The sequence below is a fragment of the Marmota flaviventris genome, chromosome X (assembly GCF_047511675.1).
Source record: "Marmota flaviventris isolate mMarFla1 chromosome X, mMarFla1.hap1, whole genome shotgun sequence".
Taxonomy (NCBI): Eukaryota; Metazoa; Chordata; class Mammalia; order Rodentia; family Sciuridae; genus Marmota; species Marmota flaviventris.
Window position 1 is genome coordinate 33,908,467 of NC_092518.1, and position 16,421 is coordinate 33,924,887.

A 16,421-nucleotide genomic window follows, 5' to 3' on the forward strand; every position below is an offset into this window, starting at 1 on the left:
GCCTAACTCCGGTTTTGGAAAGGCTGCACTCGGAAGATCAAGTGCTGACTAGACCAGAAAAATCCCACGACGTCTTCGCGCCCGGGAACTGAGAGTAAAGGGAGAGCGCTGAAACAGAAGAACGAACACTAGGTGCATAGGGGAGGAAAAGGGAGTGAAGAGGCCTGAGTTAAATTTTAAAGCCTTGTTGCCGAAAGAAAAAAAAAAAAGAAAAAAAAAAAAAAAAAAAAAAAACCCAGCAAGTTCTCGCGAGATCTCGAGAACTCTAAGGTTTTTAGCGGAGAGCAGGGCCAGTGAAGCTCAAGCAAAACAGAACAGCATTTGATGTGCCTGGCTCCAAGGCTGTACGACTAGGGGGCGACGGGACTGCCTGCGAAATCCCGCGAGGTTAAGAAACAAGAGCGCGCAGTAGCCAGGCAGAAGTTGAAGCGGCAGCGGGAGTGCGGATGTGAGAGGGAGGGCACACGTCTTACGTGCTGACGTAGCAGTCTTTCGAGTGGGTATATTAGAACGGTGGCCGCGCCGTGCGCTCCAGAGCCGCAGTTCTCCCGTGAGAGGGCCTTCGCGGTGAACCAAGCACACTCGCTCAGCAGCAGAAGACTCCGAGTTCTCGGTACTCTTCAGGGATGAGTCATGTGGCGGTGGAAAATGCGCTCGGGCTGGACCAGCAGGTGAGCTTCAAGGAGCGGACCAAGGTGGCCGCTGCATGAATCTGTCCCCTGACCTAACCTGGTTTATGGCGCAGCGCTAAGTGGCACTCTTAGTTTATATTTCCTTGGTTCCTCGGGATAGATACTTTCAGTGCCCGGGGCTTTAGAGGGACGGGGAGGCGGCGGGAGTGCCAGTGGTTGCTGTCGTTTTGGCCCGGGACCGGCCCCGGCTTGGCCCGCGGTATTGTCCCCCGGCCGAGTACAATGGCGGCTTTTGTGTGTGCGTGCGCAGGCGGGCAGGGGGGAGGGGTGCGCGCTCTCGCAGGGACGCGCACGCGCGAACCCCGGCTGATTAGTGACCCGTTTGCTGGGGGGGGGGGTTGTTGCGCAGCGCGACAGCGCGCGAATGAGGACCCTTTTGGCCTCGAGGGCTTCGGTCTTCACCGCTCTCGCGGCCCGGATTCCTATCCGGGAGACCCGGCGTTGTCCGGTGTTCGTGTTCGTGTGCGTGTGAGCGGTTGAGAAACGCTGCCCTGGAATGTGGGAGGGGGCGACGCGGGGGGGTGGCCTTCGCTCTGGTAATGGCGGCGGCCTCCTTTGTGTGGTGCTGGGTGGCTGGGCGGCGCTGTGGCCCACTGCTGGGAGAGGCCGGGCTAGCGGCCCCACGACTGGCGGGGGCCTGGAAAGGAGGATGGAACGGGCATCTAGTTCCTCCCGAGTTTCCTTCCGCAGCCTCTTTTCGCTACAGCCCAGTTTCCGCAGGGTCGTCGCAGGCTCAGCGTCGCGGCCGGGGAGGCCGCGTTTCCGGAGTGGAAAGTTTTGTGACGCAGAAAATTCAGGGAGGAGGGGGGAAGGGGAGGGAGTAATGGGCTGCTGCGTAAGAAGTGGCGCCAGGCTCTGGAGATACAGTTGAACGCGGCGGGAAGACATCAGGGAGGTTAAGGACCTGGCGCATCTCTTAACTGCATTTTGCTTGAGATGGTCAGTGTGGCTATTTCGCCTAGGGCTGCCCTTTGTTTTTCTTGGGGTGGTGGTACCGCGGGTTATTTTTTAGTGTCCTCATGTTCGTGAAGTTTGATCCAGGGACTCACCAGAGGACTTAGGGGGAGATAAACAGTTTTGTTTGACTTGTTGCTATATGTGGAGTAAAATTTTGGGAATGGGTCTGAAGGCTCTTTTGTCTTAATCGGAATCCCTTCTAAGGTTTTCCTGGCAGAGAGGAAGAGGTGTAATCTGGAAGAAGGGTTTAACGAGCTCTTCTTTAGGGAATACTCACCCGCCCCCACACACACCTCCCGTTAATGAAACAGTTATATTAAATTCTCCACATTATTGCTATTTCGTATGTTGAATGGAGCATAGACAAAAATATCCTGTATCAAGGGCAATCAAGGCTAATCCCAGTTTTAACATACTCCACATAGGTGGTGTGGATTTTAAGATTGTAGGCAGAAATGAACCTTATATTTGTTATAATTAATTTTATTAATATTGTTGTTATTAATTTAACTTAAAAAATTATGCCTTCACGGTCGTTAAAGTTTAGATAGGAATTTTTCGCAAGCAAATTCACTATTGAGAAAATTGCCACAATGTAACCCTATCAATTTATAGAAGCTTTTATGCTTGCTATAAATTGATAGGGTTCATATTGATAATGTTCATATTGCAACAGTATAAAATTAAAAACAATTTATACTGTAACAAGTACAAAAAGAAAGTCTGTATTCCTGTTGTGTTTTAAAGTATCACTTTATTAACTAACTGCAGAGAGCGCTTGGCAGCGTATTTTGCCAATGGTAATTCTGGAAATGAGGTCCCTAAAGTCCTCATCTTTATAATTTATTTGAGATAGCATCTGCTGCCAATTTTCAGTGACTCCATTGATACTTGCAGTTTGGCAGTATCATATTGAGCTTTAAACAACAGGATTTATAACTGTGGTATATGACATCTCTTGTAGACACATGGCAACAGTACTGGATGACTTGGTCTTCTGTGGCTTTTCTGAAAAAAAGTAATCTGTTTTTGCATTTGTAGTTTTTTCCTCCCTTGCTGCTTGTCGGTAGTTCTTGGTTAGCTATTATAAAACGTCATGAACATAGCACTACATAACCTTTTTTGTATAATGTTGAGGCTTTGAACCATTAGTGTGAAGGGATGGATAGAAGTGGAGATTCAAAGGTGGTAGAATGTTCTTTCTAGGAGCAGAGTATTTTACCCTAATTTAAAATACTAGTGTTTTATTTGGGGATAAAGGAACGAAAGAATAGTTAAATCAGAATTTGTCCTAACATTAAATTCAGACCCAGTTGGTACTGGATTGCACCAGCATCTTCCTGTGCTGCCTTATGTAGTATCTATGTAGTGGTACTATTTTGCATTTTCTCAGAGCCTTATGTCTTCGAAGCGATCTTGGTCTCATTCTCACTAAGAACATTCTCATCTGCTCTGTGAACTATCTGGGGTAACTATTTGAATGCAGGACTAGTTATCTTAGTGTGTTTTAGCACTGGGGCTGCTAACTATCTAACTCTCTTCTAGTTTGCTGGCCTAGACCTGAACTCTTCAGATAATCAGACTGGAGGAAGTACAGCCAGCAGTAAGTAATACATTTTATGGACTTATTGAGTATTAGAGCTCAATATCTCAATATTTCCATGAATGTACTTAAAATTTAAGAATTTGTTCTTCAACTTTATGCATAGAATTATGTAGATTTGGTGTTATGTAGTACTTAGTGATCAATCTGAAGCATTGTGACCTTTCTGGTAATAAAAGGGTTGGTTCTTTTGAATAACAGCAGTTAACCATTAAGAAGAACCTTATAGAATACATAAATTATTCCTAGATTTTGACTATGTCTTATGAATTGTGAGCCCAGTTAGTTTGAAAGGTGGTAGGGATGTGTTCATTCCTGTTGGAATGAATTGACCAGAATTAAACTCAGTTAAGGAAACATGCATTTTCATCAGCTACTGATGATCCTTTCTCTTAAAGAACATGGGACTTACTAATAGAACAGATTATATTGAATTTGGGGGTGATGGCTAGGATTTTTTAAAAAAAAAAATTTTAGTTGTAGATGGACACAATACCTTTATTTTATATATTTTTTAATGTGGTGCTGAGGATCAAACTTATTGCCTCACACATGCAAGAGGAGCACTCTACCACTGAGCCACAAATCCAGCCCGATGGCTAGGATTTTTAAATGTGATTTTTTAAAATTTAATTTTTTAAACAGATAAAAAATAGGGTACCACGTGATATTTCGATAAGTATACATTGTGAACGTGAACTCTGGCAAAAGATTTTTTTTTTTTCTTTTATACAAAGGGGTTATTTGGGGATTGTCAGAGGTTAGTATTAATGTAATTTGCCATGCTGGGCATCTTAGGACTTGCTCTTCCTAATAGAGAGCTTTTTAAAAATATTCAGTCCAGAAGTGAAAAAGACAAATTGTAGGTGTACTAGTAATAAAGCAAGTTGTGGGCCTGGATTGTAACTCAGTGGTAGAGTGTTCGCCAACGTTTGTGATGCCCTGGATTCCATCCCCAGCATTGAAAAAAATAAAAAGAACAATAAGAAACAAAACAAGTTGACTTACCTTTACTTGGATATACATAATTTGCTTTTGCTTTTAATCCATAATCTGGGCTGTTTTCCTCCCTGCATACAGAATAACAGTTGACTTAAAACTCAGCAAGCCCTAAATTAAAACCTCCAATTTCTTGCTATCTTTCCTTTGCAACTTTTTCATGTATATTTAATGTATGTATTGGAACTTAATGGTACAGAAACAAAAGCTTCTTAGAGGCTAATCATATGATTTATTACATAGTAGTAGTCTTTTATAACAAATTAGGTTATTTAACTACTAGTAGCTAGTTAAATGCATTTGATTTGTGGGTTTCATCTATTAGGTTTTGAGTCAAATAAAGTTCTAGTTAGGTGTGGTGGTACGTGCATGTAATCCCAGAGGCTCAGGAGGCCAAGGCAAGAGGATCCCAGTTTCAAGGCCAGCCTCAGCAACTTAGTGAGACACTGTCTCAAACATTAGTAAGAGGCTGGGGGTGTGGCTCAGTGGTTAAGTGCCTCTGAGTTCAATCCCTGCCTCCTCCCCCAAATCTTATGAACCTATAACCCATTTAAAATAAGATTTATGTTTTTCCCTCTTGGTTTCCAGGCAAGTAGGCAGACTAGGAATCTAGAGATTTTTAGGGGGGAACAGTTTTATTAGCAGAAATTTTGGTAAAAGCTCTAATGTAAAAGTTTTTGGCATTAATTTTATATTTGTTTCTTTTAGAAGGGCGCTATATTCCTCCTCATTTAAGGAACAGAGAAGCTGCTAAAGGTAAGTCCTTAACACCAACATTGTAGAGATAATTCTTCATTTAGAAATTAGTTAAAGCTAGGGAAAATGAGGCAACTTTGAAGTCTGTAAACATTGTGTTTCTAGCAGGACTTCTTCAAATATTAGGATTTAGGAGAAAAAAATCTCATCTAGCTGGCTGTCACGCCACATGGTACCAACTTGGGAGGCTGAGCCGGGAGGATCACAAGTTTGATGCCAGCCTGGGCAACTTAGTGTGACCCTGTTTAAAATTTAAAAAAAATAAAATAAAGGCTGGGGATATAGCTCGGAGGTAGAATGCTTGTTTGCCATACACAAGCTCCTGGATTCTATCCCCAGAACCCACTCCACATGAATGGAGAGAGAAGAAAAACTGCATCTAATATCAAACAGTGGAGAATTTTCCTATGCTAGACTTTCTAAGGCCAAGGGTATGGTTTTTGTGCAGTATTCTTGTGCATAATTTGTAGTAATTCACAGTATAGTTTTCATTAGAAACCAAACTGCACAGTGATAACAACCTAGTTGTCTTGCATAGGTGCCAAAATGAAGATGGCCCTGTTGTAGACTAGTTAATAGCATTGGTCACACTCCAGTGAATTGGAAATAATTTTCTGGTTTCATCTACTTAACTGAAAGTATAATATAACATCTAATGTCTTCCCATTACATGTGTGATGTAGTGATAGATAATTAATAGATGTTTCATATTGTGGGTGCCGTGTGTTGCATACAATGGACAATAATGAAATTTAGAGGAAAACTTTAATGATCAAGAGGGAAGGAAGATATGAGATAAAGAAGGCAGGTAACTGGGATGGACCTTAATGTATATTTATTGCTTTCCCCCCTTTGTTGCAGTGATAGGAAATCAGAAACAATATCAGAGATTTTAGAATGAGAAATTGAATTCAGATCTTGATTGTTAGCAAAAGTACCTGGCTGGCTAATGGTAGAGGTGGGAGGCAGAAGGAAAAAGTAACTTAACTCATCAGTTGTCTCTGTTTAATAAGGTATCATTGAAGATAGTTAAATCCTCTGTCTTTGAACCTTCTACCTGTCATTGGTAGGGCTAATTTATACCTTTGTGAGACCCTCTTACTTGAATATTTATAGCTGTCCACACTGAGAATGGATAGGGAAGAGTTCTCTTTTTCCAAATATTTCTGATTCACATCAAGTTTATGATAGGTGAACCATCATAATATGTATACAAAGCACTGATCTTTTTACCATTGAAATTGAAAGATAATATCAAACCAAATAATCTGTCATGCTAAGAATGTTTTACATGAATACCACCTCTAAGAAACATTGAAACAATGGCAGCTATTTCATCAAACTCATTCAGACATAAGAAGTGAATAGAAATTAAAATGTGATGGTTATATATTTGGCAAAACTATAGCCATTGTATTATAGGTAAAGCTGTTGGCCTTTTAGAGGTGGTATTCATTCAGAACATTCTTAGATTGTCAGATTAATCACTTGATTTAGTGTGTAATATTTTCTAGTGGAAAGAATTGGATTTTTTTATATTTAAAATCTCCAAAAACAGTTGTAATTCTTGATTCTCTTCTAGTGACATGATAGGAATATGTCCACAGAAAAAAAGTCAGTGGGGGGGGGCTTCAAATGCAGAAAGATTACTGGGTTTGGTACATGCCTGCAATCCCAGCTACTTAGGCTGAGGCAGGAGGAACACAAGTTTGAGGCCAGCCTTGGCAACTTAACATGACTTTATCCTGTCTCAAAAGGGCTAGGGATGTAGCTCTGTGGTAGAGTGCCTCTGGGATTGAGTACCCCACCAACAACAAAAAAACAAAGCAGAAAGATTGACAATACTTTAATATGATTCTTCTAATACAGTGTTTGTACCTTTTTTATTTTATTTATTTAAGGATTCTACGACAAAGACAGTTCAGGGTGGAGTTCCAGTAAGGATAAGGATGCGTACAGCAGTTTTGGTTCTCGAAGTGATTCTAGAGGGAAGTCTAGTTTCTTCAGCGATCGTGGAAGTGGATCAAGGGGAAGGTAAGTGGTTGGTTTTTTTTCTTTTTTTTTGGTCACCTTATGTGCATATGCAATAGCAATTTAGGGATTGATCTTTGATTTGGTAATTCCTCATCCCGACTGCCTATTTGGATGTTAAGCATTGTCTGTTTAATCATTGTATTTCTTAGCTATAAAAGGTCTTTAGTAAATGAACTTGTTACATAGAACTTAGATGGAAATATGAATATGCTTGCTCTTTGGCATCATAAAGTCAGTTATTTTTTGTTTCTCTAGTTTTACATATTCTAATATAATGGCCTAACCTAATTTGGTTGAGATTTTTGTGGACTCTATATGACAATTTTTAAACACCTTATATTTTTGATTATGCAAGTGTGGTGAACTGACCCCATGTGCCTAATAGCTGTGGTTAGTCCTGTGTCCTGATTTTTCGCAAACAGGCCTAAATCCCTAAAAACATCTTAATTCAGGTAAGGATATTTTTCTACCTTTTATCCAAAATTTGTCACACAGGTGAATTGTCCTTTAAATGACATCCTATTATAACCTGGACAATTGATATTTGGTGTGCTATTTTCTTTTTTCCTACCACTAAGTATATTTGGATCCAAGAGCAGTTTAAATGAAGATGTGAGCTATGTGCCAATGTTAAACATATAAAACTTGATTTTTTAATGTTGGAATGTGTGAGGCATCATTATAATCTGTATGACTTTACAAGAATAGTGATTTTAGGAAATATATATAAGCCTTGTCAAATAAGAAGCAGCAAGAATTAGGCTGTTGACATCCTTGTAGTTGGCCATAATGAATAATATTCACCTATCTCTAGATAGCATTCAGGAGTAGTGGTGGAGATCTGATAATAGCTAAATGATGTGAATCTGATTAATTGCTTGTGCTATTTAGGTTTGATGATCGTGGACGGAGTGACTATGATGGCATTGGCAGCCGTGGAGACAGAAGTGGCTTTGGCAAATTTGAACGTGGTGGCAATAGTCGTTGGTGTGACAAATCAGATGAAGATGACTGGTCAAAGCCGCTCCCACCAAGTGAACGCTTGGAACAGTAAGTTTTTAAAATGTCTGCTAATTATGATGAAGCTTATTAGCTAGTGTAGTAGGTAAACTTACCAGTCTTTTGATTTTAGGGAACTCTTTTCTGGAGGTAACACTGGGATTAACTTTGAGAAATATGATGACATTCCAGTTGAGGCAACAGGCAACAACTGTCCTCCACATATTGAAAGTGTAAGTATTTTTGTTTGACCTTTTAAGACAGAGGGAATTGTAACTTTCCACGGCACATCAGAATGAGATGGGCTTCTCATATGTAGATCAGATACCTCATTGGTTTGTGAAAAGGGAGCAGATGAATTCAATGTTACTTTATTTAATTCACTAAGTAGGAAATGGGTCAAACATAAGAACCCAAAGTTTTCAATGTGGATTAAGCTTAGAGGTGATTTTTCTCAAAGTGTAACAATTTTACTGAAATCAGTGATCTAAGTCGATGGTGATTTCCATTATTATATAAAACAGAATGTCTCTAGATAATGTGTTTTTAGCTGTTTAATTCTATTCCATTTCCTAACAGTTCAGTGATGTGGAGATGGGAGAAATTATCATGGGAAATATTGAGCTTACTCGTTATACTCGCCCAACTCCAGTGCAAAAGCATGCTATTCCTATTATCAAAGAGAAAAGAGACTTGATGGCTTGTGCCCAAACAGGTAAGGCCACTTGATAAGAGTGAAACATTTGTCAGGCTTTTTCTGTAAAGAGCCAAATAGTAATTTTTGTGGGTTTTTGTGTTTTTTTGTTTGTTTGTTTGTTTTTTTGTTTGGTACCCCAGGGCCTTACTTAGGCTAGGCAAGTTCTCTTCCAGTGAGCTTAAATCTACATCCTCAGCCCTTTTTATTTTTTTGTGGTGTTGGGGATTGAACCCAGGGCCTTCTGCATGGGAGGCAAGTAGTCTACCCAACTGAGCTATATCCCCAGCCCCCTTTTGATTTTGAAACAGGGTCTTGCTCAGTTGGCCAGGCAGGCCTGGAACTCTTGAGCCTTCTGCCTCAGCCCCCTGAGTAGCTGGGATTACAGGTGTATACCACTGTGCCTGGCTTATATTTATGGGTTTTCTTTTGTGGGTCATGTGGTCATTGATGCAGCTACCCAGCTCTACTGTTTAAGTTACGAAAGAAGCCATTAGATGACATTTATTTACAAAAGTGAATAGGCTTGACCTGAATTTTGGTGACTTGAATGGAAATGCTTTCTCTTAATAGGGTCTGGAAAAACTGCAGCGTTTCTTTTGCCCATCTTGAGTCAGATCTATTCAGATGGTCCAGGAGAGGCTTTACGGGCCATGAAGGTAAATACTTATTAATCTTTTTTTCCTTGGTACCCAGGGCCTTGGCAGTACTAGGCAAGTACCTTACCCCCAGACGGGTATTACTTTATAAAGTGGAAAATTGTTGTAGAATTTTGTAGCTATTGCAAGAGCTTTCTCGATGATGCTAAGATTCTATCTAGTCTACTAAGGAATGTTTTCCAAGTTTCAAAGGAAAATTATGTTGTGATGAACTTTTTAAGTGTTAGGTTTAACTTATAGATGAACTGTTTTTATTTCTTAGGAGAACGGAAGGTATGGGCGCCGCAAACAATACCCAATCTCCTTGGTATTGGCACCAACCAGAGAGCTGGCAGTACAGATTTATGAGGAAGCCCGAAAAGTATGTGCTTCAATGATTGCTTTCTTACTGATTCTAACAAAACATTTATGATCGTTTGTAAAAATCTTGACCTTGAAATAAAATTGTTTTGCTTACAGTTCTCATACCGATCAAGGGTTCGACCTTGTGTGGTTTATGGTGGTGCTGATATAGGTCAGCAGATTCGAGACTTAGAGCGTGGGTGCCACTTGTTAGTAGCTACTCCAGGACGTCTTGTGGACATGATGGAAAGAGGAAAGATTGGATTAGACTTCTGCAAGTATGTTAATTTTTAATAATGACCATTACTTTTGTGATATTGTCTAATTTAAATCTATTTTTTTTGGTGGTGGCAATTAAACCCAGGGCCCAGCACATGCCAGACAAGTGCCCTGCCACTGAGCTACAGCCCTAGCCCTCTGAATTCAAAGATTAAGAAGTGATTTATTTTAGTCCTTTTTTAAGAAAAAGTTTGTGCATCATAATTTTAATGTTGAAAAATTAGTCACCATTTTAGTAGAGGCTGAGGATGACCAGACCAACAGATATCCAAGTAGTAAAAACTAATTTGGCACTGATCTTGGATGACATTACCTAATGGGAAGAATCTTGTGCCACATTATGCAGTGTAAGGAATTTAACTACCTTAATGTAAATTGTAATTACAGTATAGCTGTACTAAAACTGTCTTTTGACTTCTTGATAAATTGTAAACTAAATTTTCTTTTGTGACAGATACTTGGTGTTAGATGAAGCTGACCGGATGTTGGATATGGGGTTTGAACCTCAGATCCGTAGAATAGTTGAACAAGATACTATGCCTCCAAAAGGTGTCCGCCACACTATGATGTTTAGTGCTACTTTTCCTAAGGAAATACAGGTACCATATGATGTTGCAAATATTATTTATTTAGAAATTTATCTTGGTGTAGATACTTAAAAAAAATGTTTTTTGTTTTATTTTTTCAGATGCTAGCTCGTGATTTCTTGGATGAGTATATCTTTTTGGCCGTAGGAAGAGTTGGCTCTACTTCTGAGAATATCACACAGAAAGTAGTCTGGGTGGAAGAACCAGACAAACGGTCATTTCTGCTTGACCTCCTAAATGCAACAGGTAAAATTATAATGAGAATCCATTTGGATTGTCTTTATTACCTTTCCTTTTGATTTATTCTATATTAAAACAGTCCATTTCAGTTGCCTCTTTGCATGTTTACTAAGTATAAAGAATTAAGCTGTTTTTAGTGACATAAACCTTGTCATTTTTCAAATTCAGGCAAGGATTCACTGACCTTAGTGTTTGTGGAGACTAAAAAAGGTGCAGATTCTCTGGAGGATTTCTTATATCATGAAGGATATGCTTGCACCAGTATCCATGGAGACCGTTCTCAAAGAGATAGGGAAGAGGCTCTTCATCAGTTCCGCTCAGGAAAAAGCCCAATTCTAGTGGCTACGGCAGTATGTATAATACTATCATTTTCATTCAAGCTCAGCATGTTTAAATGCTTTCTTTTAAATGGGCCATATATAACAGAAGTTATTTTTCAGGTAGCAGCAAGAGGATTAGATATTTCAAATGTGAAACATGTTATCAATTTTGATTTACCAAGTGATATTGAGGAATATGTGCATCGCATAGGCCGTACAGGACGTGTAGGAAACCTTGGTAAGTGGTTCCTGGATGGTCTGATTGTTTGGACTGGGGATGTAGCTCAGTAGTAAAGTACTCCTGAGTTCATCCTCAGTAACCAAAAGAAAAAGAAAAAACCCTTGGGCCACTTTGTGGAAGACCTTTGTTTATGTACTTTTTTTGGATCTGTTCTAGGCCTTGCCACCTCATTCTTTAACGAGAGAAACATAAATATTACTAAGGATTTGTTGGATCTTCTTGTTGAAGCTAAACAAGAAGTGCCGTCTTGGTTAGAAAACATGGCTTTTGAACACCACTACAAGGGTAGCAGTCGTGGACGTTCTAAGAGGTAAGGTATCGGTGGTACATAATGAGGGGGGAGAAGTGTTTGCACTTCCCAGTGTCATTTGCTCTGGGGAGGTAATGTCCAGAGTTAACTTTTTGGTATTTAATTTTAAAAGCTCAATTTTCTTAGGCTGCCTCAATTGCATAGGTAAGACTATTAGGTGTCAGTCCTTCACTGTGAAGGACTTCACAGCCACTTTGGGTGGTGAAGTGTGGCCGCCTGGGGAATTGTTTGAAAGGAAAACTCAGAAACTGTTGGAAAGTTGGAGCAGGAGTTGAGTTACTTAGAATTTTTGTTTTCATGTGAACCAACAATTTTTTCTCCCTTTGTAGCAGTAGATTCAGTGGAGGGTTTGGTGCCAGAGACTACCGACAAAGCAGCGGTGCCAGCAGTTCCAGCTTCAGCAGCAGCCGTGCGAGCAGCAGTCGCAGTGGCGGAGGCGGCCATGGTAGCAGCAGAGGATTTGGTGGAGGTAGTGTTCATTTTTAAACTGTCCTTTTTCAAAGCATCATTAAGCCCCTCGGGGGAAGTTCAACACTGTAGATTGCTTTTTGTAACTTGACTTGAGAATAGTTAAAGATTGGAAGGATTGTATCTAATGATGGATGACTTAATTAATTTTTCTCTCTTTTAAATCTCTCATTAGGTGGCTATGGAGGCTTTTACAACAGTGATGGATATGGAGGAAATTATAACTCCCAGGGGGTTGACTGGTGGGGTAACTGAGCCTACTTTGCAGTAGGTCACCCTGCCAAACAAGCTAATATGGAAACCACATGTAACTTAGCCAGACTATACCTTGTGTAGCTTCAAGAACTCGCAGTACATTACCAGCTGTGATTCTCCACTGAAATTTTTTTTTTAAGGGAGCTCAAGGTCACAAGAAGAAATGAAAGGAACAATCAGCAGCCCTGTTCGGAAGGTGGTTTGAAGACTTCATTGCTGTAGTTTGGATTAACTCCCCTCCCGCCTATCCCCATCCCAAACTGCATTTATAATTTTGTGACTGAGGATCATTTGTTTGTTAATGTACTGTGCCTTTAACTTTAGACAACTTTTTATTTTGATGTCCTGTTGGCTCAGTAATGCTCAAGATATCAATTGTTTTGACAAAATAAATTTACTGAACTTGGGCTAAAATCAAACCTTGGCACACAGGTGTGATACAACTTAACAGGAATCATCGATTCATCCATAAATATTATAAGGAAAAAACTTAAGCGGTAGCCTGCATTAGGGCTTTTTGATACTTGCAGATTGGGGGAAAACAAACAACAAACGTCTTGAAGCATATCAATGGAATTAGTTTCTAATGTGGCAAACTGTATTAAGTTAAAGTTCTGATTTGCTCACTCTATCCTGGATAGGTATTTAGAACCTGATAGTCTTTAAACAAGCCATTCCAGTCATGATGAGGTGATGTATGAATACATGCATACATTCAAAGCACTGTTTTCAAAGTTAATGCAAGTAAATACAGCAATTCCTCTTTCAATGTTTAGGCAGATCATTAATTATGAGCTAGCCAAATGTGGGCATACCATTACAGGGAAAGTTTAAAGGTCTGATAACTTGAAATAGGTTTTTAGGAGAATTCATCTACTTAGACTTTTTAAATGCCTGCCATAAATGAAATTGAAATGGTAGAATGGCTGACCACAGCAATGACCAGCCCTCATTAGGGCCCTGGATGATTTTTGGTCTAATAACGCATGCTAGTGTTGATGTTTTTTGGTCAAGAGGGTATGAACAGGAAGAATTATGCAGCAGGCTTTATTTTAAATGCCGATTCACATTACTCTGTTCAAGCTGCGTTGAGATGTTAAACTGGCTTACTATAGACTTTGTAAAAATGGCTCCAGAAGAGTAACAAACTGAAAACTTTGAGATCACACAGGTTGGAAATATGTACATAACTGCACAAGGTGTCGATCCTGCTCTACAGTGCAGTTTAGTCAGTTTTAGTTGCATAGGTTTCCATTGTATTTATAGTCTGTTTATGCTAAATCTGGCCAAAGATGAGCATTGTCCACCACTAAAATGCCTCTGCCACTTTGAATTCTGGGCTAATTTTTGTGGCCAGAATGCGGTGATCAAAACGCTCAATCTTTTTACAGTGGCATAGGAAGACGGCAAAAATTTCCTAAAGTGCAATAGATTTTCAAGTGTATTGTGCCTTGTTCTAAAACTTTTATTAAGTAGGTGCACTTGACAGTATTGAGGTCATTTGTTATGGTGCTATTTCAATTAGTCTAGGTTTAGGCCCTTGTACATTTTGCCCATAACTTTTTACAAAGTACTTCTTTTATTGCACATTCAGAGAATTTTATATATATGTCTTGTGTGCGTGTCCTTAAAACTTCCAATCTTATTTTGTCTCTTGGAGATTGTTGAACGCAGCTTGTCTAGGAAGGGGATGGGACTAGATTCTAAAATTTATTTGGGACCATGGGAATGATAGCTGGGAAGAAAACTATTTGCACACGACAGATTTCTAGATACTTTTTGCTGCTAGTTTTATGTAATATTTATTGAACATTTTGACAAATATTTATTTTTGTAAGCCTAAAAGTGATTCTTTGAAAGTTTAAAGAAACTTGACCAAAAGACAGTACAAAAACACTGGCACTTGAATGTTGAATGTCACCGTATGCGTGAAATTATATATTTCGGGGTAGTGTGAGCTTTTAATGTTAAGTCATATTAAACTCTTAAGTCAAATTAAGCAGACCCGGCATTGGCAGTGTAGCCATAACTTTCTGATGTTAGTAAAAACAAAATTGGCGACTTGAAATTAAATCATGCCAAGGTTTTGATACACTTGTCTTAAGATATTAATGAAACACTTCAAAACACTGATATGAAGTGTCCAGATTCTCAGATGTTTGTTGTGTGAGTTTTGTTTAGTTGTGTGTATTTTTTTTTTTTCAGTGAATGTCTGGCACATTGCAATCCTCAAACATGTGGTTATCTTTGTTGTATTGGCATAATCAGTGACTTGTACATTCAGCGATAGCATTTGAGCAAGTTTTATCAGCAAGCAATATTTTCAGTTAATAAAAAAGTTTTGAAAATCATGTAAGAATGGATTTAAACTTGCTGAATGTAAAGATTGAACCTCAAGTCACTGTAGCTTTAGTAATTGCTTATTGTATTAGTTTAGATGCTAGCACTGCATGTGCTGTGCATATTCTGATTTTATTAAAATAAAAAATTGAACTGCACAGTCTCCTTTGTTGTTGTCAATTGTGGTTTATTTTTAGAGGTGAAAATAAAGTTGTGCTTTTGCCTGAAGAGTTGTAAAATGTGTTTTTGATTGTCCATTGCTGTATTTTGAGATGTCTCATAATTACTCTCATAAATCATATATGAGTTTTTGGAATAAAAGATGAAGATCATTTTCCAAATACAGTGAATAGATGGAAATCTAATTGTATTGCAACTAGTTTACAAACTATACTTGAAGCAACAATATGGGTGAGAGCCTGTTCTTTGAAGGGTGGTTGTACTGGTGTATAAGAATGGATTGGGTTGGGTTATCTATTTAGGGCTCGAGGATGTAGGGGGGGGTGGGTCTGTGATAGGAGACCTACATTGTCACGCAACTGCTGCAGACAGACATTACTATAGGTTAATGAGATGGTGTGAGCCATAACTGTAGACTTTAAACTACAGGAAACTGCTGAGTGGTGTTTTTTCCACATTGAAGACACAACGCTTGGTTCTGGGTAGTTGGCCATTTTCACAGTTGTGATCTCAAAATAGCAGGCCTAAGTTATTTTGTGGAACCCAGGGATTCTACCACTGGGCTACATCACTACCCCTTTTTGAGACAGGATTTCCCCACATGGCCCAGGCTTTTTTTTAAAGAGATTTTTTTTTAATATATTTTTTTTAATTTTCAGCGGACACAACACTTTTGTTTGTATGTGGTGCTGAGGATCGGAACCCCGGCCGCACGCATGCCAGGCGAGCGGGCTACCGCTTGAGCCACATCCCCAGCCCCCCAGGCTGGTCCTCCTCCCTTGGCCTCCCCAGGGAGTTCAGATGCCCCACCCTGGCCAGTTTGGGCTTAAATTTTTCAGGCAGAATTTGGGTGCATGATAGGCCATTTTGTTTTTGTAAAGTAGTCAATGTGAAAAGATTAAGAATTGTTTAAATGAGAAGCCTGTGGCAGAAGGGGACTGGAATTCTAGAGATAAAGAGCCGGTTCATGTAAATATGAGTTCTTTATCTGCTATGGGGAACTACTTAAATGTCCAGTTATTTGAGATTTCTAGTGTAGCGGGGTTAGAATTATGGAAATTCAAGTTCCTTAGATTTACACACTACATTTCCATTCTGGTTTTAACTATAGATACATACTATTATCTGCTGCAGTTAATGTTTCCTGGGTTCTTTTTCATCTGGGTTGAATTTCAACTGTGGATTTTTTTTTTTAATGGCTTATATAGGAACTGGGTTCTTACATGTTTGAAAATGTCTAATGTCTTTATGCTTAAACAGTATACACTTAACGTGTTTTCCTCTGCTTTAAGCGACCTGCTTAAATGGGCACAGGTTCGTTCTTTGAAGTTGAATGACTAACACATTGGTGGTTGCCAATGGTCTCGCCCCCACTTTCCTCAGGAATAATGCAGAGGTTTCATTCACTGCAGACAGCGCTTTGAAGTTTTTTTAAAGGATATTTTGGGCTTTTTTTTTTCTGTTCC

General features: G+C 39.4%; 1 protein-coding gene across 2 annotated transcripts; it reads left to right on the forward strand.

Moving 5' to 3' along the window:
- Window positions 1-282: 282 nt before the first annotated feature.
- Ddx3x (DEAD-box helicase 3 X-linked) lies at window positions 283-14,938 on the forward strand. 2 transcript variants are annotated; one of them, XM_027927266.3, is made up of 17 exons: window positions 283-671; window positions 3,195-3,252; window positions 4,960-5,007; window positions 6,909-7,041; window positions 7,933-8,091; window positions 8,174-8,273; window positions 8,620-8,755; window positions 9,308-9,393; window positions 9,656-9,754; window positions 9,853-10,013; window positions 10,469-10,613; window positions 10,703-10,847; window positions 11,010-11,191; window positions 11,282-11,399; window positions 11,559-11,712; window positions 12,045-12,181; window positions 12,356-14,938. In XM_027927266.3, exons 1-17 carry the CDS (start codon window positions 627-629, stop codon window positions 12,433-12,435), a joined length of 1,986 nt encoding a protein of 661 aa, XP_027783067.1. In that variant the 5' UTR covers window positions 283-626; the 3' UTR covers window positions 12,436-14,938. The 2 variants fall into 2 exon arrangements, with proteins under 2 accessions (XP_027783067.1, XP_027783066.1); XM_027927265.3 differs by having other exon boundaries at window positions 289-671; window positions 12,042-12,181.
- The last annotated feature ends 1,483 nt before the right edge of the window (window positions 14,939-16,421 follow it).